The 26,139-nt window shown below is 41.6% G+C and overlaps 1 protein-coding gene across 1 annotated transcript in view; it reads right to left on the bottom strand.

Annotated features, from left to right (window-relative positions):
- LOC124556732 (molybdenum cofactor biosynthesis protein 1-like) overlaps positions 1-26,139 on the bottom strand; it is a 137,382-nt gene that overhangs the window by 47,369 nt on the left and 63,874 nt on the right. The window contains exons 2-3 of the mRNA XM_047130731.1: positions 11,477-11,697; positions 7,062-7,317 (exon numbers count right to left, since the gene is read on the bottom strand). Of these exons, the coding sequence (XP_046986687.1) occupies positions 7,062-7,317; positions 11,477-11,697 (477 nt within the window). The remainder of the gene's footprint in view (positions 1-7,061; positions 7,318-11,476; positions 11,698-26,139) is intronic.

Consider the following 26,139-nt stretch of genomic DNA (forward strand, 5'->3'; position numbering starts at 1 on the left):
ATATCAGTGCACACTCCACTGCACAGTGAAAATCTCATTCTACATACCTTTTGTTCATGTGCCTATCGATGAGACAGTGCTTCTGCCTTTTGGTGAGCCATCTACTTTATTCCTAAATAATTCGTAATTTTCAACAGAAACTTTCCGTACGTTATTATTGCATCCTACATTACAATATGCAATTTCCACAATATGCGGTCCTCTGTGAATATAATGGGGGTAACAACTGTAGGAGACCAAAAACTGACTGCAGTAAGCAAGTTCAAGTTATTGTACGCTGCAGTAGTTATGCAGAGGTGAAGAGGGTCACACAGGATAGGCTAGCATGGTCAACTCCATGAAACCAATCTTCAGATGGAAGATCACAACACATTTGATTCAGCATACACCAGACTCCAAACAGCGTACACAACCTGTATGCTCAGAAACACAGAAAATCATATTGGTTCCATCAGCAGGAAACTTCAGCCCGTAATTGTTATGGAACACTGCGGCGATTTTGTTCATTAATAAAACCCAAAACTGGGGAGTAATAAGAGAGTATTGTTGTAACTTCTTATCAACCTGGTTACCAAAATACATATTAAGAACACTGGTAAAGTGTTATTTTAAAGGGGTCACTCCAAAGCGCCACGAAAGTATTTGAGCAATGTATAAAATTAGAGAATGAGTGCACAATATTGAAAGCCTATCTACATAATCTATATCTGCATGACTAGTCTGTAATTCACAATTAAATGCTGGCAGAGGGTTCAGAGAACCACCCTCAACCTCTTTATCTACCATTCCACTCCCCTACAGCATTTGAGGAAAAACAAACACTTCAATATTTCCGTACAAGCTCTGATTTCTCTATTTTATTACAATGATCATTTCTCCCTATGTAAGAGGGCTCTAACAAAATATTTTCACATTCGGAGGAGAAAGTTGATGATTGAAATTTTAAGAACCTGCTCCAGCAAAATGCTTTTGCTTTAATGACTGCTACCCCAATTCACATGCGATATCTGTGGCATGCACTTTCCTGTTTGCCAATAATACAAAATGAGCTGCCCTTCTTTGAACTTTTAAATGATGTCCTCTGTCAGTCCTATCTGGTAAGGATCCCACACCATGCAGAATACTCCAAAAGAGGACAGACAAGTATAGTTGTAGATAGTCTCTTTAGTAATCCTAATCTTCTAAATGTTTTACTATTAAATCACAGTCTTTTGTTTGCTTTCCCACCGCATTATCTATGTGAGCATTCCAATTTAAGTTATTTGTAAATGTAATTCCTAAGTATTCAGTAGACTTCACAGCCTTTAGATCTGCGTGAATTATCATGTAACCAAAATTTAGTAGATGCCTTTTACTACTCATGCGGATGACATAACAATTTTTATTATTTAAGGTCAGTTACCACTTTTTGCATCATATGGATACGTAGCCTAAATCATTTTGCAGTTCATTTTGATCATCTGATCACTTTACAAGACAGTAAATGATTTGCAAGACTGTAAATGATAGCATCATCTAAGACTACTGCTCAGATTCTCTCTTAAATTGTTAATGTAGATCGGCAACAGCAGGTGGTCTATAACACTTCCTTGAGGAATGTCAGATATCACTTCTGTTTTACTTGATGATTTTCCATCAATTACTATGAACTGTGACCTTTCTGACAGGAAACCACACATCCAGTTGCACAACTGAGACAATACGCCATAGGCACACAATATGATTAGAAAATGCTTGTGCGGAACTGTTTCAAAAAGTCTTCCGGAAATCTACAAATATGGAATAAATTTGAGATCCCCAGTCGACAGCACTTATTACTTTGTGTGACTAAAGAGCTAGCTGTGTTTTAAAAGGTCGATATTTCTGAATCTATCTTGGCTATTTATCAATGAATCATTATCTTTGAGATAATTCATAATATTCAAACACAATATATGTTCCAAAATCCTAATGCAAATCAACATTAGTGATATGAGTCTGTTATTTAATAGATTACTCCTCTTTTCTTTCTTGAGCTTTGGTGTGACCTGTGCAACTTTTCAGTCTCTAGGTATGGATCTTTATCAAATGAGCGGCTATATATGATTTCTAATGGAGCTATTGTATCAGCATTCTCTGAAAGAAACATAACTGCTTTATTACACTGAGGAGAGCTACTACTAAGTTACTCACAGTTGCAGTTGTTCTTGATTTGAATACTGCAATATTTACTTTGTTGTCTTTGGTGAAGAAATTTCAGAAATCCGTGTTTAGTAACCCTGCTTTAGTAGCACTGTCATCAGTAACATTACCACAGCTATTGCACAGTGAAGGTATTGGTTGTGTTTTGCCATTGGTGTACTACACATGCAACCAGAACCTCTTTGGATTTTCTTCCAGATTTCAAAATGAAGTTTCACTATGGGAACTATTAAACACATCTTGCACTGAAACCCACCCTAAGTTTCGAGCTTCAGTAAAACATCGCTAATCTTGGAGATTTTGCATTCTTTTAAATTTTGACATGCTTTTTTTCATTGCTTCTGCAGCTGAGTTTTGACATATTTTGTGCACCACCCTTTTAATTTATTTGGTATCCTTTCAATTGCACAAACAGAATGTGCAAAGTAAGTGGAAATTACTCGTCTCTTCCCTGATTACAGTGCAATGGAAGATACTACAAGATGTTGATAGATTGCCATATCTCGGTAGCTTTATACGTAATAATGAGGTCACAGATGCAGAAATCACCAGCAGAACTGGAAAATCAGTCCATATGGTAATTAGGTCTGTAATATGTCAACAAAGCTTTGACTGTACTCCTTTATCATTTATATGTGTGAGACTTGGAAAATATCAGTAAAATCAGCACACAGTCTCCATATTTTTCACCAACAATGCTAGAGATAAATTCTGAAGATGTTAACCCAACCAAGTTACAAACGATGAAGTGCTGAGAATACGAGGTCTACACAGCCTGCACGTAATTATTGTTGAAAGAAGACTGAAGATTGCAGGTTATGTTCTACGCATGTAAGGTGGAAGAATCCCAAAATCAACACTGTTGTGGAAATCAATGGACAGATACAGATGTACAGGAAGACCTTTTAACACCTGGAACTTTTGCAATGAATCTTCAATGCATGGACACAAACTTGGAGGAAGGTGAGAACTTGGCAGCTGATCGAGTGAACTCTGTGAAACCAGTTCCTTGTATGGTACACAGCAAATCTGAGTAAGTTAGTAAGTAACTAAGTAAGTAAAGTAAGTACAACTGGGGATTTTGCAAAACTGCTGGATGATCGATATTATTGTCTAGATTTGACACTGTTGGACTTCTACCTTTTCCTTGATGTGTATTCTTCAAATTGTGAGTTTTATGAGAAAGCTGATAGGTACTTACCAATCAACCTTCCCTCTCATGAACTGACATTGTCTCTTTATAAATTCTACTGTGCTAACAATTATCTACTGAGAATCCTCAACTAGGTCTCCGCAGCTCAAATGAGCCAGTTTCTTTTAAATTTCTGTCTTTGGCTATAATTGTCTTCCAAGTATGGTGACACAACATCCTGTCATGAAACTTTTGCCTTTACACTTGTTTTTTTTTTTCTGGACACTGCCTTTTTCTGCACTGTGCACTAAATACACTATGTGAGTAACGCCCAATCTCCAACAACCAATCATGAACTGTAAACAGTTGTGAACTCTACCAGGGCACATAACAAACAATTAACATTTGCGTTTTAGTGTTCTAAGCTGTGAAGTCATCAGCGGACAAATAATTTAGTACCTATTCCTGGACAGCTGGAGTGGCCGTGTGGTTCTAGGCGCTACAGTCTGGAACTGAGTGACCGCTACGTTCGCAGGTTCGAATCCTGCCTCGGGCATGGATGTGTGTGATGTCCTTAGGTTAGTTAGGTTTAATTAGTTCTAAGTTCTAGGTGACTGATGACCTCAGAAGTTAAGTCGCATAGTGCTCAGAGCCATTTTAACCTATTCCTGACATGCTGTTGTTTGGAACAACAACTGACATGATCCAAAATATTACTTTTATTTTGTCTAATGATTACTAATTTCAGTACCAAATTCCATCATCAAGCCACTATATGATTGGAAAGCATAGTGTATCGTTAAAATATTGTTTATTAAACAGATTACCATTATATCATCATTCCTTAAAGTAATGTCCAAAGTGGAAGGACAGATGATTAATTTTGAGTATATACTAAAGTCAGAGTACTGAACCGGATATGAAAGAAGGAAAACCAGAAGGGCAGTGAGAGACGGGTGCCTTCTATCACCTTACTTCCTTAATATTTTCATCAAGGAAGTAATAACAACAACAAAGAAAAGATGACAAGAATCAAAAGGTAATTTCTGGAATACTCCAAGGAAATGTGATAGGACCATTACATTTACAATGAATATAAATAATCCAGTAGAAAGTGTCAGAGGCTCCTTAATATTGTTCACAGGTACTCTCACTTGTCCATCAGAAAGTAGCAAAAACAGAAGGCAGTATCAATTTGCACAATGACCTGCAGAGGATTGGTGAATGATGCAGGCTCTGGCAGTTGACCCTGCACATAAATAAATGTAACATATCACTCACACACACACACACACACACACACACACACACACACACACACAGGAAAAGAAATCCAATACTGTACAACTACACTATTAATGACAAATTGCTGGAAACAGAATCTACCATAAAATATCTAGAAGTAACTATCCAGAGCAACCTTAAAGTGGAATGACCACATAAAACTGCAATAGAAAAGCAGATGCCAGACTAACATCCACAGGAAGAATCTTAAGTGAATGTAAATTACCCCTGTGTCCTTACCCAGTAGGACTGACAGAAGAGAGAAAGAAGATCCAACGAAGTGCGGAGTGTTTTGTCACAGGATCATTTAGTCACTGTGAGATCATTACAGAGATGCTCAGCAACTCCAGTGGTAGATGCCATAAGAGAGCAGTTGTGCATCACGGAAAGATTTACTACCCAAATTTCGAGAGAGTAGTTTCCGAGAAGAGTCTGACAACATAATAGTTTCTCTCATGTACAATTCACGAAATGATCACGTGAAGAAAATTTGAGAAGTTAGAGATAATACAGAAGTGTACTGACAGTCATTCTTCTCAAGCACTGTTCACAAGTGGAACAAGGCAGAGGGGATCAGTTGGTGGCATGAGACGTACCCCCTGCCACACACAGTTAGGTGGTTTTTGGAGCATTATGTCGATATGGAAACTTAATTGCATGCATATACACTGCAGATTGATGACATCACAATAGTAAATCAAAGTAGGAACTAAATAAAATGTTTCAGGCCTTAAATCTAGAAATGGTAAAACTAAAGCTAAAAATGAATACAAAGAAGACAAAAGTTATGGCTACAGACAAGAAAGGAGGTGGAGCTAGGACTGACACAAGAACAGGCAATGAGCAACTCAAGAAAGCAACTGAAATTCAATATCTCAGTAGCTTTTTGCAAGAAAACAATCAATATTTCAAGGCATTCCAGAAAAGAATAGCACATGTGAAGAGTTCCTTCCAAAATAAGAAGAAGCTGCAACTGAATAAACATATCAGCTTCCACATTAACAAAATATTTGTAAAGACCTTTGTGTGGAGTGTTCTGACACACAGATGCAAAATCTGTACATTAGAAAAGCCAAAGGAAGCTCGCCTCAAACCTGCTGAAATGTGGTTCTGGAGGAGAAGTACAAGAACTAGCTGCATTGACAGAAAAATTAAAGGAAATAGGAGAGAAGAAAAAACCACTGAAAGTTATAGGCCAGGGCAAAGCAAAATACACTGGACACTTAACTGGAGACGATAATCTTTTAAAAAACATTTCTGAAGGCAAGATCGTAGGTAAGAAAACAAGGGGATGACTGGGAACATCCTACGTAAACAATGTGATCAATGAATGGGATTTTCTTCACACATGGAGATGAAGACAACTGCTGAAGAGAGGAAGCTGTGGCTGCAGAGACAAGGTTTAACCTTTTGGAAGAGTAAGGACAAACAAATACAAAATATGAGTCTACATGGTAGCTACATATGGAATAAATGACAACTTCTTGTGTGCAGTCATCAAGTCACTTACCCCAGTAGGTGTCTTATCTACTAAAAGTAAAGGACACTGTTGTGCTTTCAATAGATGTGAACTGCACCCTGAAAATGGTATGTCTAGTTTGCAGTTGTACAGAAGCTTTTTATTTTGCAAAATGGTTAAAATGGCTCTAAGCACTATGGGACTTAACATCTGAGGTCATCAGTCCCCCAAACTTAGAACTACTTAAACCTAACTAACCTAAGGACATCCCTGCCTGAGGCAGGATTCGAACCTGCGACCGTAGCAGCAGCACGGTTCCGGACTGAAGTGCCTAGAACCGCTTGGCCACAGTGGTCAGCTTTTATTTTGCAAAGAAATTTTTGATAATAAGATGAACTGATGCTGGTACTTGCTACTGAAACCAGTAGTACTTAGATACAACAAAAGTGTGACTATAGAATTAAGAATAATTTTTCCAAACAATCGAGTATTTTTTTCAAAATGGCACCACAATAGAGGATACTTATTTTAAACTAAAGACACAAAAGACAAAAAGAGAAACTGTAAAGATCTTGAGTTTCATAATGCTCTCTTGGGAGGAAAATATAAGATACCAATTACAAATTATTTGTTTCAGTTCCTTTAGAATAATTTCCTGTTTCACAGGTGCCTTGAAGAAAATAAAAGATCTCAAAAGTGTCTTAATGACAACCGATGGCCTCATGTTGACAATAATTGGTAAACTTGCAAGCCATACTTTTTTATGTTGTATAAACTACAAAACTGTTAGCATCGTCAGCTAAAATTTACTTCTTCTGTCTTAATATACCTTCCTTCACTTACAGCTGCAGTGTGGAGACAGCGGTGAGGGTGGGAGCGGGGATGGGGGTGAAGGTGAGGGCGTACTGCTTTAAAATGGTGATTCTTGTATTGATATTCTTAACAAAAGATTTATATCTTTTGTTTATGAAAGTCTGCATGCGATGACAGCTGCACTAGTAATACCTTCACAGGTTTGTATTCAAGTTGCAAGGCTAGATCTATGCCAGCCATGACACGCTCCCAGCCTTTCCTCCCCATGATCTGGTTGTAGCGTTGGGACTGCAGGGTGTCTAAGCTGATGTTCAGACCGTCAAGCCCTGCCCTCTGCAAGGCAACCAGCTGTCTTGTCAACATGAGGCCATCGGTTGTCATTAAGACATTTTCGAGATCTTTTATTTTCTTCAAGGCACCTGTGAAACACCAAATTATTCTAAAGAAACTGAAACAAATAATTTGTAACATTGTTGCTGCATATGAAACAAAACTCCAGTTGATAAATTGAAAATACAAATTCCTTAAAAGTTAACTGTACATTTGCCCTAATACAAAGAGATAAGAAGGGTTAATAAACTGAATTGGAGAAAGCAAGTTAAGATAGCAATGAAAAAATAATTAGAGGCATAAGATCACCTACAACAACAGGGAAATGGGAATCAATATGAACCATTACCCAGCTACTGTCAACTGATTCCATGTCTCCATGCACACTGTATAAACCACTGTGGGTTTGTCCGACAAAGTACATTGTTGTACCACACATTATGGTTTATCCCCATTCAATGCTCATGTGGAGTGTGGGAAGAATGATTCTTTAAATGGTTCTGTGCATGCTGTAATTAATCTTGCCTTCATGGTCCCTATAGGAGTGATACATATGTAGTTATTGTATAATCCCTAAATACCTCGCTTAATACAGGTTCCTGAAATTTCATAAGTTGGGTTTTGTCATATATTTAGCGTCTATCTTCACTTGTCTGGCATTTCCAACTTTTAGTAGCTTCTTGATGCTCTCCCATGCATCAAATAAATCTATGATCAATCATGCTACACTATTTTGTATACATTCAATGTCTGCCATTAGCCTTATTTGTTATGGGTCGTACTTAAGCAATATTCTAGAATGGGCCACACAAGTATTTTGTAAGCAATGTCCTCTATAGACTGATTGCATTTTCCAGTATCTTACCAATGAATTGAAGTCTGCATTCTGCTTTGCCTACAAGTGAGTCTATGTCACCATTTCATTTCATCCAGATATTTGTATGAGTTGACCAATTAAAACTGTGATTATTTGATAATGTAGTCATACAATACTGTCTTTTATTTGTTTTGTGATGTGCTCCAATTTACATTTCTGAAAACTTAAACTCAGTTGCCTATCTTTGGAGCAATTTGAAATGTTATGATCTGACTCAAATTTGTGCAGATTTTTTTCAGGCAATAATTCATTATAGACAACTCTATCATCCAGGAAAAGTATGACATTCCTTATAATATCATCTTCCAGAACATTAAGGTACAACATTAATGTAATAGTATAAATTACTATAACTGTATAAATAAGTTTATAAGTGTGTAAAATACATTGAACTATTTGTTACAACAAAACATTGTACTGGTATACTCAGCAAGATGTTAAATCAGCAGATAGCTACATTTTATGTTCAACATTTTGTGTACAGCATATATGCTGGAAAGGATTTATACCCAAATTAAATAAATCTGAAGAAATGGTAGTGTGTCTCTGGAAAAATAATCCATAAAAACTCATACAGTCCAATTTGCTATTATGTCACTGTTGCTGAAATATAATACAAAGTAACTGAATTCGATGAACATTCTCAGAGTGCAATATGCCTCAGAGTGAAATGCACAGTAATGTCAACATTATTTTTCAAGGCTATGTTTGTGAAAATGGATGACAGCAAACCACACATTTTGTTCTCAATCTGCGGAAGCATTATGCACTGTAAAACACTGTACTGCTGTTCTACATAAAAGCTGTCTCATTGCCAACATCTTTCCCCTGCTGGCTGTTCTACACTTCTCATCATTGATTCAACACGTTGTAAGATATTTTATGCTGTATGACACCACAGTCCAATCTGGTAAGGATAGCATAAAAATAATATATGAATTTCAGTATTGAAACTGGAACAGCAGAACAGCTCTCATCACACTGGATATCAAATCGAGGTTGGATTACAGCCATGGGTACATCATTTCATGCTACTCAACTGTATGTCATATGTCAGAGTTCTTCAACTGTAGTGGCTGGCGACTGGTGGCTGGCGACTGGTGACATACCCATCTCCTGGCATCCTGTGGACAGACGTTCTCCACAGGTGACAGATTTGAAGAAAATGCTGGATACGGCAACAGTGGAACACTCTCTGTATCGAGGTAGCTCAGTACAGCTCAGGTGATGTAAAGTCTTGCATTATCTTGTTAAAAGATAACATCACGGAGCCCTTGAAAATAGGGTACAGCGATAGGCCTTAACAAAACACAAATGCAATGGCTGCTGTCCAAATTACTGGCTATGTGAACCAGAGGTTGTGACATGTATCCAGTTGCACCCCATACCATCACATCACATGCTGGACCTGCATGTGAATGACAGGTACAATCTGGCCAGGTCTGTTGGCATCAGAGCCTCCACACACAAGTACATCAATTGTGACGATGTTGCAGAACCGAGACTCATCTGATACAATGACACAGTGCCATTCCTGTGTCTGGCATTGTTGTCTGTTGCACCGCTGTCAGTTCAACTCTCTCTAGAGCTGCATTAATGGCTTGACAGTCTGTGCTGCTCCAGATGCCATCACATTGTATGTGTGGATACTTGTCTCACTGTATACAAGCCCACTTCCTGACTAAATGTACACAACTTCACTGCAGGATCATGTACGCATGAGCGAACACTTGTCTGCCCTCTCAGGTGCTAGTTGGATGGCACTACGGAGGCCCTGCAAGGCATTTAGCATGGCCCTCCTGAACCTACCAATTCTATGTTCGCACAAAATGAGATTCTGAGCAATGCAAGCAGCAATATAGTGAAACAATAAACCAGAGTCTCACCAGACCATGAGCCTGCCACTGCCAAATCTGGAATGCTGATAAACATTTCTCCTTCTTCCATTATGCTTAACACGGTCTTTGTGTACACAACCAACACTGAAATAGAATTTCTGAATGAGAAACCTGCTTTCTTGCATACAGAATATGCATGGGAGTGCTGAAAAGTAATGCCTCTGAATTTTTTATTCTGTTCTCAATATCGGTCAAGGTATGACGTGTTACGCATATTACTTGGTCAACTGTCCCACTTCACTGACTCGTGGCACATCCCCCTCCCGCTAACAGATGGAGTCGCAATAGGCAGCCCACTCTGACCAGAGATTGTGAATATGTTTACGGTGCACTTCGAAGAAGAGGCCCTGATGTCATCCAAATGGAAATCCATCTTCTTCTTCTTCTTCTGTTATGTGGATAACACACTTGTCATCTGGCCTCATGGAAGAGACAAACTTCTTGACTTCTTTGTACATCTGAACTCCACACGCCACAAAATCAAATTCACTATGGAGACCAAAGAAGAAGGAAGACTACCATTCCTGGACATCATAGTCAGGAGAATAACGGACAGCACCCTGTGCCACAGTGTGTATCTGACTCTATAAAACACATAAACTCAGTTTTCCCTATGGCGCTGTGAATGATTTCAATAACAAAAACTGAGATGAATGTTGCAGCGTACATTTAATTTCCACTTTGGCTTTGCATTCAAGATCAGTCTTACCTGAGAGTGCAACATTACATCTTTGTTTAATTTAATTATATGTTCATTAGATTTTGGTTATAAGGCACGTTTTGCTTCCTAATGTTTCATCTCCAAATGCTGGAAACAATCCATGGAGGAAGAGGAGTATGTAAGACATTGGTGGACCAGGTTGGAAGTATCTGTGAATTTCAATACTCTGTAGAAAAGCTCAATCATTTGAAAATAACTTTCAGACCTTGTGGCTATTCTAACAGATATACATAGGGCACTACATTCTAAAATATTTGCATCTTTCAGTGACAAAACAAGCAACTAGAGGAAAAGTTCTCTTGCCACTTGTAAAAACAGTCGCAGATCGCGACCTCTGAGTGCTATAAAGAGAAGGTATTGATGCAGTGCTTAAACCAAACAGAAGACCACAACTGCAGCCATACTCAAGCAAATTGCTATGCAGTAGTTTCAGTGAATTTGACAATGATGTGGCTGCTTTCATAGTGGCCCAGTCATATTGTGGGGTACGGAATGCCAGTGACAGGGCTGGAATTGTAGGTGACAGATGGGTTTTTGGCAAAGCCTTGTATCAATACCTCCTTAATTATTGAGCTGAAAAACTGTAAAATACATCATACAGTAAAATCACACAAAAAAAAAATCCTATTTCTGCAGGTATTGTGCCTTCTGTTTCTTTTTCATTACAAAAACATATTGATTCAAGTTTATAAAGTCACAACTATGTCACTGTGATTTGTGTAACACACATTCTGGAACATGTTCCAGGAATGCCATGAAACAGACAGCTTTAAATACTTACTCTAGCTCATCTTTCAAGACTTGCATGCCAACAACAACACCATCTATCCAATCTGTTTTTATTTCACTTTCATGTAAAGCTTTCTCCACAAAGGATATCATCTGCCATGTAGGCAGTGCAAGAGGAAATTCCACACTCACATTTGGGTAACCAAGTGGATTCTGTGTCTTGTCAGAACCAAGTACAATCAACCCAATATCATCTTTACCACTGGTAAATATCTGGAAACATATTAAATGGTAAAAATAAGTTTTGTTTATAACAAGTTGTATACCAATAAAAACATCACACACAGGTACTCTTTATAAAATCATTTAATTCGATAGATAAAAAATCTACTCACCAAGCAATGGCAGAACACACACATAAAACACTGTTGTGATAGGCAAGAGTTTGGAGCCAGTGACTCCTTCTTCAGGCTGAAGGGTTGCAGGGGAAGCAAGAAGGGTGAAGGAAAAGGACTGGAGAGGTCTAAAAAAAGGGGTAGATTTTGGTAAAGTTACCCAGAAACATGGGTCATGGGTGACTTACCGTACAGGATGAGAAGGAAAGACTAATTGTTGGGGACTGCATCGGGCAAGATTCGGAAACCTGAGAGCTTAAAGGTGGAAGACAGGGTAATATGCAAGACAGAGATTACTACTAAAACTGTACATGAGTTAATAAGAGTGAGAAGCTAAGTGTATTGTATGCAACAGCTGTGGGAGGGTTCAGTGAAAACAGACGGGAAAGACAATGAAAGATGTAGAAAGCTAAAACGGAGTGAAGCAAAGAGTAATTACAGTGAAGAATAGCTGAGACAGGAGAAATTAACGTAAATTAAGGCGAGGTGGGTGGTGAGAACCGAGGACATGTTTTAGTGCTAGTTCCCACCTGCGGAGTTCTGAGAAACTGGTGTCTGGCGGAAGAATACAGGTGGCATGTGTGGTGAAACAAGTGCCGAGGTCACGTATGCCATGTTGAAGAGCATGCTCTGCAACAGGATATTGCAAGTTCCCAGTATATACACTACGCCTATGCCCATTTATCCTAACTGATAATTTGGTGGTAGTCATGCAGATGTAGAAAGCTTAAAAGTGGTTACATAATAGCTGGTATATGACATGTGTCGTATCTATTTCTCGCCTGATCCGCAGTTCTGTGTGACTTTCCCAAAATCTACACCTTTTCCTGGAACTCTCCCGGCCTTTTCCTTTACCCTTCTTCCTTCCCCTTCAATGCTTCTGTCTGGAAGAGCCACTGTCTTTTATGTGTATGTTCTGCTGCTGCTTGGTGAGTAGATTTTTTATCTATTCAATTAAATAAATTTATCAATAATTTATTGTTTTTGTTGTTATAGTTACTCTTTATAACCTACTTAAAATACATCACGTACCCTCCTCTCCACAATTCTTCGAACACATAGTTTTGCCTTTTGTAAAAAATCACTGCGTTTCTGTATAACATACTTGGAGTCAAAGTGTCCAACATCTATTACAATTATAAACAGATGAAAGAAAGTCATTGTATTTATTGGCAGTATTACGCAATCAAATATTTTGAAAGAATTCCAGTGGTATAAATTTACATCTTACAAATAAATATATACGTTTATTCTTTAAATCAATTCTTAGCAATAACATAATAGTATAAATTGCAGAATCAATATAGCCAATTTTAATGTAATGACTGCAATACCAATACAAAATAACAGCGGTAAGTTATTACAAATGAGAGGAGAGAGAGAGAGAGAGAGAGAGAGAGAGAGAGAGAGAGAGAGAGAGGCAGGCATTTAGACAATGTTTCATTACAGTGTGAAACTTATTAGAATTAAAATGAAGCCATAGTGAATTAAGTTTTAAAAGTCGCGAATCTTTAAACAACAACTTGAAAATGGATATATCAGTATTTTGTATACATTCTAGCATTGCTAGATTTACTTTTAAATTTTAAAGTATATGAGCAGACTGAGCGACTTTCCATCCAGAAAATTTGCTGTTGGCAAGACCTCACTACAAAGAAAAATGGTCTTTCCGGAGTCAAATGCTAAAAAATTCATAAATTCCAGCATTGTAAGTTATGCAAACAGGTATTAAGCAATGGGCATAAATATCGTTCTGCTTGATTTGAAAAAAAGTAGGTAGATGAAAGAGTAAATTGGGTGCAAGGATTGAACATAAACTCACCCAAATTGCAAAGGTTTAAAAAAAAAAAAAAAAAAAAAAAAAGACCAAGAGGGTCACTGCTCAAGAATTGAGAACTGCCCCCACCCCCCTTTCTTTTACAGGCTTGCTTTCACTTTTCAGATGAGACCATGTCCCCCATATGTGAAGAAAATAGCCAATACGTAAAGAGAATTACAGATAAAGCGTTTTCTAGAATGAGATTTTCACTCTGCAGCATAGTGTGCACTGATATGAAACTTCCTGGCAGATTAAAACTGTGTGCTGGACCAAGACTCTAACTTGGTGATCTTAACCCCAGATCTGTGTTGCCGATTTGGGAGGTAGATCTCGTATCTGGAAAGAGGAGATGACAGTTAGGATACTATGGGTGAGCAGCTGCCATCAATTTTTGATGGTGCAGAACCCACAATAGTGGAACTGCTGCCTAGTCCAAAGGCACCTGTTACCAGTCTTACCCCACAATAGTGTATCGAATCCAGACGTAATGTCGAAGCTGATGAAAAGTCATATGAGAGATTCCTGTAATCTAGGTGTGACTTCACCAATGCTGCATACAGCCATATCAAAGTAGAGTGGACCACACCGTGGTCAGTGTCGCTGAGGCATAGAAGAGCATTCAGGTGCGACCTACATGTCTGCTTTAGTTGACAAAGACGGGGAACCCATGTCAACTAGGCATCTAAGACCGGTCCTAAAAAACACAATGACAGAAATGCATAACATAGGTCATGGCAGCCAAAAAATGGATGCTATGAGTGAAAGCCCAGGATTGTGCTTGGTGTATTGCTCCCTGCATTCTGCCTCCAGCAATAGCCGTCGTGGATGAACAGAAAAGATGGGGACACCATATGCCATGCAGCTGCCGCCAGATCATTGATAGCCACAAAAAGGAGAGTGGCACTCAAAACAGAACCTTGTGCAAGCCCCTTCTCCTGCAGGGGGGGATGCTACAGGAGGCACCAACCTGTACCCAAAAAGTGTGACATGGAAGAAAGTTCTGGATAAAAATCAGGAGTGGGCCATGGAGGCCCCACTCCTTTAAGGTGGCAAGGGCGTTATGGCACCATGTGGTATCATAAGATATACACGCAGATCAATGAAAACCGCAACAAGGAACTGATGCTGAGCAAAAGCTGTTCAGATAGCACACTTCAAGTGGACTAAATTATCTTCAGTAGAGCGCCCTTGGCGAAAAGCACCCTGGATCGAAGCCAAAAGATCCGGGGATTCAAGGACACAATACAGCCTTCGACTAACCATATGTTCAAGTAACTTGCAGGACACTGAGTAAACAATCTGGACGACAGCTGTCCGTTTGAAGAGGCAATTTATCTGATTTAAGAACTGGAAAAACGGCATTTTCTCGCTACTGGGAAGAGAATTCTGCATTGCACCAGGGACGGTTAAAGAAAGGCCAGGTACACTGACGGAAAAATTTGCAACACCCAAAAATAATTAATGTAGAGTAATGAAATACCAGGAATATATTTGTTGAGACAATGTATGTAAAGTGATTAACGTTGCAGGATCAGAGATCAATGTGAGTGTGAGATAAGCCACTGGAAATGTAAATGTAAATGCTGATACGCTGTTGTACATGTGTCATGTGTGTGTGTTTGTGGGATGTAGTTCCATGCCTGTTGCACTTGGTTGGTCAATATAAGGACAGTTAATGATGTTTGTGGATGGGTTGAAGCTGTCATCATATGACGTCCAATATGTGCTCGATTGGAGGTAGAGCTGGTTATCGAGCAAGCCAAGGCAATATGTTGAGACACTATAGCATGTTGGCTTACAATAGCAGTATGTGAGCAAGTGTTATCCTGTAGGAAAACACCTCCTGGAATGCTGTTTGTGAATGGCAGCACAACAGGTCAAATAACCAGACGGACATACAAATTTGCAGTCAGCGTTCGTGGGATTCATACAGACAGTTTTGTCACTGGAAAAGCGAAAGCCATTGTTGATGCTCCAGGAGTAAAGACAATCAAGAGATTGCTGAAGGTGCCACTAAGTGAAACAGGTTCATAGAGAACTGCAATAGAAGGCAAAATCGTCAAAAAAAAGGGAGCTGGAGATGCCCAGTGGGAGACATGCCATTATAGGGTTAATGGTGATAGCAAAGAGAATGACACTCAGAATGGAACCCTGAGACACACCATTTTCCTGGATAAAGGTGTCCGACAAGGCAGACCTTTCATGAACCTCGAAAACTCGGTCTTTTAAAAATGTCTGAAGGAAACAGGGTAGGTGGCCATGGAAGCCCCACATGTGAAGAGTATGGAGGGTACTAGCTCTCTAGCAGGTGTCATAGGCCTTCTCACAAATCGAAAAACACAGCGACAATATGGGATTTCTGCAGAAAACCATTCATGACATGGATGGGCAAAATAATGAGACGGTCCACTGCAGAATGCCGTGTTGAAAGCCACACTGTGCATTCATCAAAAATTGTGAGACTCGAGCCACCATATCATCCGGGCATGAATCATATGTCCCATCACCTTGCGAAGACACTGGTAAGAGAGATGGAGTGGTAGCTAGAAGGAAGTGTGTGTGTGTGTGTGTGTGTGTGTGTGTGTGTGTGTGTGTGTGTGTGTGTGTGTCAGAGAGAGAGAGAGAGAGAGAGAGAGAGAGAGAGTGAGAGAGAGAGTCAGAGAGCTAATTTCGGCAAGAGCTGGATTTCAATCAATCAACTGAGTTGAAGTCTGCTGTTGTGGTCTTCATCCAGCTACTGGTTTGGTGCATCTCACCAGCCTATTCCAGCCTTTGTAAGCCTCTTCATCTGCATAGTATTTCAACCTAAATCCACTTAGAATGGTGAACCACCATTCAGATAATAACTTTTTAACAACACAGTTTGACTTCTCTAAAGGCTTCTATACTGAGAATCCAACATAATATCTCACAAATTCAATTCCAGTAGAATTAAATAGTGGAAATTAATCCCTCTGTCATCTTGCCAAAGCCTTTGACTGTTTAGATTAAAAAATTCTGTGAGGGGAAGCTAAAATAGTATGGCATTGAAAGTCTTCCCCTTGCATGGATTGAGTTGTACTTTAACTACAGAAAATGGAAGGTCACATTAACAAATGATAAGACAGGAATAAGATTAAACTCAAAAAGGGAGAACATAAAATATGGTGTGGCACACAGTGTTTGCTGCCAAGTCCACAAAAATGATTTACTTGGAGCACTGGAGGGCTTTGGAAAAACTCTAATGTTTTGCAGTGTCACAAACCTATTGATGCAAGATCTAAACCCATCCATACCAGAAACATTCAGGAGAATAACAGAACAGGCGTTTACTGATCCACAGGTACCAGCTTAATGCCTAAAAACTTGTATTGTGCAGTTCTAAAGAAATAAAAGTGACTTACAGATAAGAATATCAAAAGTAAGGATAAATGGGCAATTAGGCCCCTGTGTTCTAAGTGCCTGGGTATGCAGATACTACTCACGTGTGAGACCAGCATGTGGGTCAGTAAACCGAGAAGCTCAGTTCTGCCAAATTTGTGCTTAGAAATCTCTTACTGAATGAAACTGGACAAAGGATTGCTAACACACTTTCACTCAGTTTACTCATATGGCATAATCTTCTGAGGTACTTCAGCTAAGTGGAAAAAAATATTTATTCTACATCTTGAAAAAGCTTCTTCAGGGACCCATGGATTCTCACACTTACATGCCTGTAGAAGTTATATTCCCTAATGGTATTTGTGATTAATAACAAGATTTAGTTTAAGATGAACTCAGCAATTCAAAACTGCAATACTAGAAGCAAAAATAATTTCCATATATAAAAACCTAAAATCAGGGTTGCCACAAGTTTCTCCAAGTGAAATTCCCTGACATTTCTCTGATTCCACAGACACATTTTAGAATTTTTCCCCGACAAATTCTGAGGTCTCAAGGGGAGGTAAAGACATAAGTTGACAAAAGAATGTAAGGGCTTTGTATTTCTCCCCCATTTTGTTTTAGGGTGCAAAAACAACTAGGGTCATATGTGTCCATGCCAAAACTGTGAAACACAAAGGTGAGGAGAGGAGTTAAAAATGATTACATGTCAACGTTTAATGACAGGAGAGAGGACAGCTACAATCAGGGATGTGGAGAAAGGTCTATGAAGTACGCAATAGGTAAATGGAGGCCCAGAACTAAAAGTTAAATGGCCTTCGCCATATTGCTACAACTGATAAAAAGTAAAACAAGGTCGACAGCCCACGCATTGTTCACTAAAACGGCCAATAACTCAGATGGCAAACCCAAACGGGAACGTAAACGGTAAAAAAAAAGGGCACCCTCTCAGGAAACAGCAGACAGTTAAAAGTTGGGTGCAATGTACAAAAAGTAGTGGGGGATCACCACTTAACAAATGGTGATGGCTAAAAAGGCAGTGCCCAATATGCAACCTAGTTAAAATGACCTCCTCGCCGCAGGACGACTGAGAGGAGGTTGTCCAAGCCACTGGAAGAGGCTTAATAACCCAGAGCTTATTCCTATGAATGGAGGACCAGTGGCGATGCCAAAGTGGCACCACCTCCTGACAGAAAGCAACAAGAGATCATCAGAGGGAATGCAAGAATTATTGGGCTGAAGTACGAGGAATGCAGCTTTGGCAGCAGTGTCAGCAACCTCTTGGACCGATATGACCTGGAACCGACGTAAACATCACAGTGGCTCCATAAAAAGTGAGCAAGTGGAAGCTTTCCTGGAACCGGTGCACTAGGGGATGGACAGTCTACAGTGCACAGAGGCTTTGAAGGGTGCTGAGAGAGTCTGAGCAGTGACACAGTTGAAAAGAGTATGTCACCAGATGTACTCCATGATCTGATACAGGGTGAAGAGCTCTGCTGTAAATACTGAGCAATGTGCCGGAAGTCAGTACCAAAAAATGTTGGTTGACGTTGAAGGCACACCTGACACCATGGTCAGTCCAAGAGCCATCAGTGTACACAAAGATACTGTTGCAAAAATCCATGAATTGGTCGTGAAACTGAAGGCAATTGAGTGAGCCTGGTGCAGTGTCTTTAGAAAGTGAATGAAGGTCAAGGTGAAGATGGGCTGCCGCATGAAGCCAAGATGGTGAAGGGTTCACACCCATCGAAAAAGCTGCAGGTAGCATGAAGTGGGAGGACCAAGATAGTTTTGTATAAAGCAGGAGCCTCAGGAATTTTGTAGTTTCAATGAATGGAAGAGCAACAGGCCTAAGACGTCCGGTGGCTGCACGAAAAGCATTATTCGACACAGTGGCATTGCTGTCAGGCTTCCTCAGAGCCATAATCCGTTGGTAGCAGGCACCCACTGCAGTAGTAGCCCTCGGGTGGCCTGAGCAAGGTATGTTACTGATAGTTCCTGTCCCTCTCTATCTCTTCCATGTCTGAACAACATTGCCACGGTTCACTCCACGATGTCTGGACACTACCCTTGCTGAGAGCCCTTCTTGGCAAAGTGTAATAATGCAGATGCAATCGAACTGCAGTAAGGATCATCTAGGCATTGTTGAACTACTGACAACATGCCCTGGATTCCTCATGTCGACAGCAGAAGAAAGCCGACACTTCTGTAGGACCTCATGGAGCAGGATCCTCTTGCCTCTGTGCCCTGTAGCAGTGAGTTTTCGCAGACTGACACTTGGCAGCTGCCGAGGTGACACCCCTTCCTATTGTCCTCATCGTGACTGTCCTCCAATGGAACTTTTGCAGACTTTGATCCAACAAAGAGGATTTATGACTGCTTTTAGAATCGCAGCTTCTACTTGTACTCTGCCTTCAGGAAACAAAATTGCATCCTCACGACTGCTTTGAGCTTTTGTATTTCTTCCTGGTCTGTTTTGACCTTCCGCTCGAGGTTGGCATTCTGTCTCATGAAGGAGTCATGCTGCTCATATGGGATGACATTCATAGTCAACCCATCCATCTCCCTGACTACCTGTCATCAAGCTGTTGCAGTCTGTCTTTTCCTTCCTCACTTGAACTTTTCCTTTTCTACCATTTACATCCCTCAATCATTTGATGTCACCAGGTTCGACTTCCTCCAGCTTATTGGACAGCTTCCTCGCCGATTTCTGCTGCTTGGGGACTTTAATGCACACCATCCCATTTGGGGCTCTTCCAGAACCTATCCGAGAGGTGCCCTCTTCGCTGCCATTCTTAATCAACTTAACCTTTTCATCTTTAACACAGAAGCACCCATGTTGCTTTCAGACTCGTCGCACTCCTATTCCCATTTGGACCTTTCCTTCTTCACTGCCCGTCCTGCACATCATCTTGAACGGTCCGTTCTTTCTGACACCTACTCGAGTGACCATTTCCTTTGTGCTATCCATTTGCTGACTCCTACCCCACCTCCGTGCACATCGAAATGGCAGCACACTAAGGCTGACTGGAGACTTTACCCCGCCCTGGCGACCTTCAACGAACATGATTTCCACAGTTGTCACAGGTGGAATTTCTTACAAACATTATCCTTACCGTCGCAGAACATTCCATTCCTCACACTTCCTCTTTACCATGCTGTGTCCCAATCCTTTGGTGGACTGAAGCCTGCTGCGATGGAATTCGCATTCTTCAGGGTAACCAAAAAGGTAGCTGAACTTCATTCACTAGTTCTTTTAACAGTTTCACCCCCCTCTTACATCGTGTGCACCAACTTCCGATGGTTCTCTGGGAGCAAGATCCATTCCCCAATTTTCATCCTGACAGTAGCAGACAGTATCATCGTGTACCATATTGCTATCTCCAACACCTTGGGTCGCCATTTTGCAGAAATTTTGAGCTCCTCCCACTATCATCCTGCCTACCTCTATTGGAAATGGGCAGAGAAGACTCAGGCAATACCCTTCTCTTCTCAGAATCGTGTGTGTTACTGTGCTGCCTTTACTATGAGGAAGCTAGCTCACGTTCTCACTTCATCTCAATCCTCTGCCCTGGACCAGACACTGTTAATTTTCAAATGTTGCAGCACCTTTCTCTTGTGGGCAAGCACTTTTTGCTTAATACGTACAACCGGACCTGGGCAGAGGGCATGTTATTAAGCCACTGTTGTGAAGCCACTGTTATACCCACACCTAAGCCCGGTAAGGACAAACAACTTCCTTCTGGCTATCACCCACTTTGTTTACCCATGTCATGAATGGTTTTCTGTGGAAATCCCACACTGGCTGTGTTTTTCAATTTGGAGAAAGCCTACGACATTTGTTGGGGACTAGTATCGTTTGTACTCTCTACACATGGCGCCCACTGCCCCATCTCCTTGAGGAATTTTTAAAAGACAAGTTTTCGAAGTACGTATGGGGTCTGCCTCCTCGGACACCTTTATCCAGGAAAATGGTGTACCTCAGGGTTCTGTCCTGAGTGTCGTCGTCTTTGCTGTCACCATTAACCCTACAATGGCCTGTCTCCTGCCAGGCATTTCTGGCTCTCTTTTTGTTGATAATTTTGCTGTCTACTGCTGCTCTTCATGAACCTGTCTCGTTGAGTGGTGTCTTCAGCAATGTCTCGATCGTCTTTACTCACGGAGCATCGACAGTGGCTTTCGTTTTTCTACTGACAAAAACATTTGTATGAATTTCTGGCAGCACAGCTGGTTTCTCCCACCATTTTTACATCTTGGGCCTGTTGCTCTTCCATTCATTGAAACTACAAAATTCCTGAGGCTCCTGCTTTATACAAAACTATCTTGGTCCCTGTAGCTTTTTCGATGGGTGTGAACCCTTCACCATCTTGGCTTCGTGCGGCAGCCCATCTTCACCTTGACCTTCATTCACTTTCTAAAGACACTGGACCAGGCTTGCTCTATTGCCTTCAGTTTCACGACCTATGCATGGAATTTCGCAACAGTATCTTTGTGTACACTGATGGCTCTTTGACCGACCATGGTGTCAGGTGTGGCTTCAACGTCAACCAACATTTTTTGGTACTGACTTCCGGCACATTGCTCAGTATTTACAGCAGAGCTCTTCACCCTGTATCAGATCATGGAGTACATCTGGTGACATACTCTTTTCAACTGTGTCACTGCTCAGACTCTCTCGGCATCCTTCAAAGCCTCTGTGCACTGTAGACTGTCCATCCCTTAGTGCACCGGTTCCAGGAAAGCTTCCACTTGCTCACTTTTTATGGAGCCACTGTGATGTTTACGTCGGTTCCAGGTCATATCGGTCCAAGAGGTTGCTGACACTGCTGCCAAAGCTGCATTCCTCGTACTTCAGCCCAATAATTCTTGCATTCCCTCTGATGATCTCTTGTTGCTTTCTGTCAGGAGGTGGTGTCACTGTGGCATCGCCACTGGTCCTCCATTCATAGGAATAAGCTCTGGGTTATTAAGCCTCTTCCAGTGGCTTGGACAACCTCCACTCAGTCCTCCTGCGGCGATGAGGTCATTTTAACTAGGTTGCATATTGGGCACTGCCTTTTTAGCCATCACCATTTGTTAAGTGGTGATCCCCCACTACTTTGTGGACATTGCACACAACTTTTAAATGTCTGCTGTTTCCTGAGGGGATGCCCTTTTTTTTACGGTTTACGTTCCCGTTTGGGTTTGCCATCTGAGTTATTGGCCGTTTTAGTGAACAATGCGTGGGCTGTCGACCTTGTTTTACTTTTTATCAGTTGTAGCAATATGGTGAAGGCCATTTAATTTTTAGTTCTGGGCCTCCATTTCCCTATTGCGTACTTCATAGACCTTTCTCCATGTCCCCTGTTTGTAGCTGTCCTCTATTCTGTCATTAAACGTTGACATGTAATCATTTTTAACTCCTATCTTCATCTTTGTGTTTCACAGTTTTGGCATGGACACATATGACCCTAGTTGTTTTTGCACCCTGAAACAAAATTGGGGGAAATACAAAGCCCTTACATTCTTTTGTCGACTTATGTCTTTACCTCCCCTTGAGACCTCAAAATTTGTCGGGGAAAAATTCTAAAATGTGTCTGTGGAATCAGAGATATCAAGGAATTTCACTTGGAGAAACTTGTGGCAACCCTGATTTTAGGTTTTTATATATGGAAATTATTTTTGCTTCTAGTATTGCAGTTCTGAATTGCTGAGTTCATCCTAAACTCACACGTGAGTGGTATCTGCATACCCAAGAACTTAGAACACGGGAGCCTAATTGCCCATTTATCCCTACTTTTGATATTCGTATCTGTAAGTCACTTTTATTTCTTTAGAACTGCACAATACAAGTTTTTAGGCATTAAGCTGGTACCTGTGGATCAGTACACGCATGTTCTGTTATTCTCCTGGATGTTTCTGGTATGGATGAGTTTAGATCTTGCATCAATAAGTTTGTGGCACTGCAAAACATTAGAGTTTTTCCTAAGCCCTCCAATGCCGCAAGTAAATCATTTTTGTGGACTTGGCAGCAAACACTGTGTGCCACACCATATTTTATGTTCTCCCTTTTTGAGTTTAATCTTATTCCTGTCTTATCATTTGTTAATGTGACCTTCCATTTTCTGTAGTTAAAGTACAACTCAATCCATGCAAGGGGAAGACTTTTAATGCCATACTATTTTAGCTTCCCCTCACAGAATTTTTTAATCTAAACAGTCAAAGGCTTTGGCAAGATTACAGAGGGGATAATTTCCACTATTTAATTCTACTGGAATTGAATTTGTGAGATATTATGTTTGATTCTCAGTATAGAAGCCTTTACAGAAGTCAAACTGTGTTGTTAAAAAGTTATTCTCTGAATGGTGGTTCACCATTCTAAGTGGATTTAGGTTGAAATACTATGCAGAGATGAAGAGGCTTACAAAGGGTGGAATAGGCTGGTGAGATGCACCAAACCAGTAGTTGGATGAAGACCACAACAGCAGACTTCAACTCAATTTATTGATGGAAATCCAGCTCTTGCCGAAATTAGCTCTCTGTCTCCCTCTCTCACTCTCTCTCTCTCTCTCTCTCTCTCTCTCTCTCTCTGACACACACACACACACACACACACACACACACACACACACTCTTCCTTCTAGCTACCACTCCATCTCTCTTACCAGTGTGTTCGCAAGGTGATGGGACATATGATTCATGCCCGGATGATATGGTGGCTCGAGTCTCACAATTTTTGATGAATGCACAGTGTGGCTTTCAACACGGCATTCTGCAGTGGACCGTCTCATTATTTTGCCCACCCAAGTCATGAATGGATTTCTGCAGAAATCCCAGATTGTCGCCGTGTTTCTCGATTTGGAGAAGGCCTATGACACCTGCTAGAGAGCTAGTACCCTCCATACTCTTCACATGTGGGGCTTCCATGGCCACCTACCCTGTTTCCTTCAGACATTTTTAAAAGACTGAGTTTTCGAGGTGCATGAAGGGTCTGCCTTGTCGGACACCTTTATCCAAGAAAATGGTGTGTCTCAGGGTTCCATTCTGAGTGTCATTCTCTTTGCTATCGCCATTAACCCTATAATGGCTTGTCTCCCACTGGGCATCTCCGGCTCCCTTTTTTTTTTGACGATTTTGCCTTCTATTGCAGTTCTCTATGAACCTGTCTCACTTAGTGGCACCTTCAGCAATGTCTTGATTGTCTTTACTCCTGGAGCATCAACAATGGCTTTCGCTTTTCCACTGACAAAACTGTCTGTATGAATCCCACGAACGCTGACTGCAAATTTGTATATCCGTCTGGTTATTTGACCTGTTGTGCTGCCATTCACAAACAGCATTCCAGGAGGTGTTTTCCTACAGGATAACACTTGCTCACATACTGCTGTTGTAAGCCAACATGCTATAGTGTGTCAACATATTGCCTTGGCTTGCTCGATAACCAGCTCTACCTCCAATCGAGCACATATTGGACATCATCTGATGACAGCTTCAACCCATCCACAAACATCATTAACTGTCCTTATATTGGCCAACCAAGTGCAACAGGCATGGAACTCCATCCCACAAACTGACACATGACAGTGTACAACAGCGTACCAGCATTTGCATTTACATTTGCAGTGGCTTATCTCACACTCACATTGATCTCTGATCCTGCAACGTTAATCACTTTACATACGTTGACTCAACAAATATATTCTGTTGTGTGTAGACAAGACAGCCTAGACACAATGAGAGGAAGCCGAAAGGCATGCGCTACGCTCACGCAGATGGGCGTGAGGTCTGAAACAGGATACGTAATGAATGCTATACAGAAAAGTACGTAGCTTCTGTAATACTTAACTTTAATCCATCCTTTTGGTACATCTGGAGAATGTGGTGATACAAGTGAGACTCTTTAGATACATGCAATGTTACTAATGGCGCCTTGCTAGGTCATAGCCATTGACTTAGCTGAAGGCTATTCTAACTATCGGCTCGACAAAGGAGCGAGGCTTCATCAGTATAGTCGCTAGCTATGTCGTCCGTACAACTGGGGCGAGTGCTAGTCCGTATCTCGATACCTGCCTTGTGGTGGTGCTCGGTCTGCAATCCCTGACAGTGGCAACACGCGGGTCCGATATGTACTAATGGACCGCGGCCGATTTAAAGCTACCACCTAGCGAGTGTGGTGTCTGGCGGTGACACCACATTCCTCCCCCACAAATTGGCGAACGGTCGTGTTATAAGGCTTCCGCCCGCCGTGGGGAGGACCCCATGTTGACGTATGCGATGAGGTGGGGAAACTAACAACAGGCGAGGCTGTGCCACCCACACCCAGCCATTCGGTGCGAGGGGATCTAGGAAACGCCTGAAAACCTAGTCCAGGGTGCACGTCAACATGCGGTGTATGCGCCCGTAAAGAGACAGGAGGGGCCGAAGGGTCGACCGCGAAGACGCCATGTGGTCCGGAGCGGGCAAGAGTTCCATGGTGGAGGACAGCTGGTCACGGGAAGCAATCGGCGGCGCGTGACCCAGGGAGGCGCTTGGCGGCTGCAGCGAAGCGTCCACTGTGGGCGGCGCCGGCTGGAGGACAGGCGGCGGCGGCGGAGGCGGCAGCGGCGCGTCGCCATGGGGCAAAATGGAAGGCATCGTCGGTAACACCTGGGGATGAGGCGAGCCAGTAGATGGGTCCCCAGGGCGCTGACCGGATGGCACCGTCGCTGAAAGCAGACGGGGAGCGGCAGAACCCGTGCGACGACAGAGGCGCAGCTGATTGAGATGCCGACGCACCTCACCAGAGGCCCCCAAAACCAAATACATCGTGCGGCCGAGGCAGCGAAGAATGCGCCCTGCGAGCCAACGCCGTGAACCTCGATAGTTGCGATAAAATACAACGTCGCCTGGAGCAAAAGCAGAAGTCTGCCGCTGCACAGGAACCTGATGCGGCGGGTGAAGCAAAGACATCAAGGTTCGATGAGGACGACCGTGGAGCAACTCAGCCGGCGAGCGACCATCTCGGGGCTGAGAGCAATACGAAGACAAAAAGAGCAACAACGCGTCCTCCCGAGAATGCGACTCTTTCAACTTCAACATCTGTGACTTGAAAGTCCGGACCAATCGTTCAGCGTCACCGTTTGACTGAGGCGAAAACGGCGCTGATGTCAGATGTTGAATACC

The sequence above is a fragment of the Schistocerca americana genome, chromosome X (genome assembly GCF_021461395.2).
Source record: "Schistocerca americana isolate TAMUIC-IGC-003095 chromosome X, iqSchAmer2.1, whole genome shotgun sequence".
NCBI lineage: Eukaryota > Metazoa > Arthropoda > Insecta > Orthoptera > Acrididae > Schistocerca > Schistocerca americana.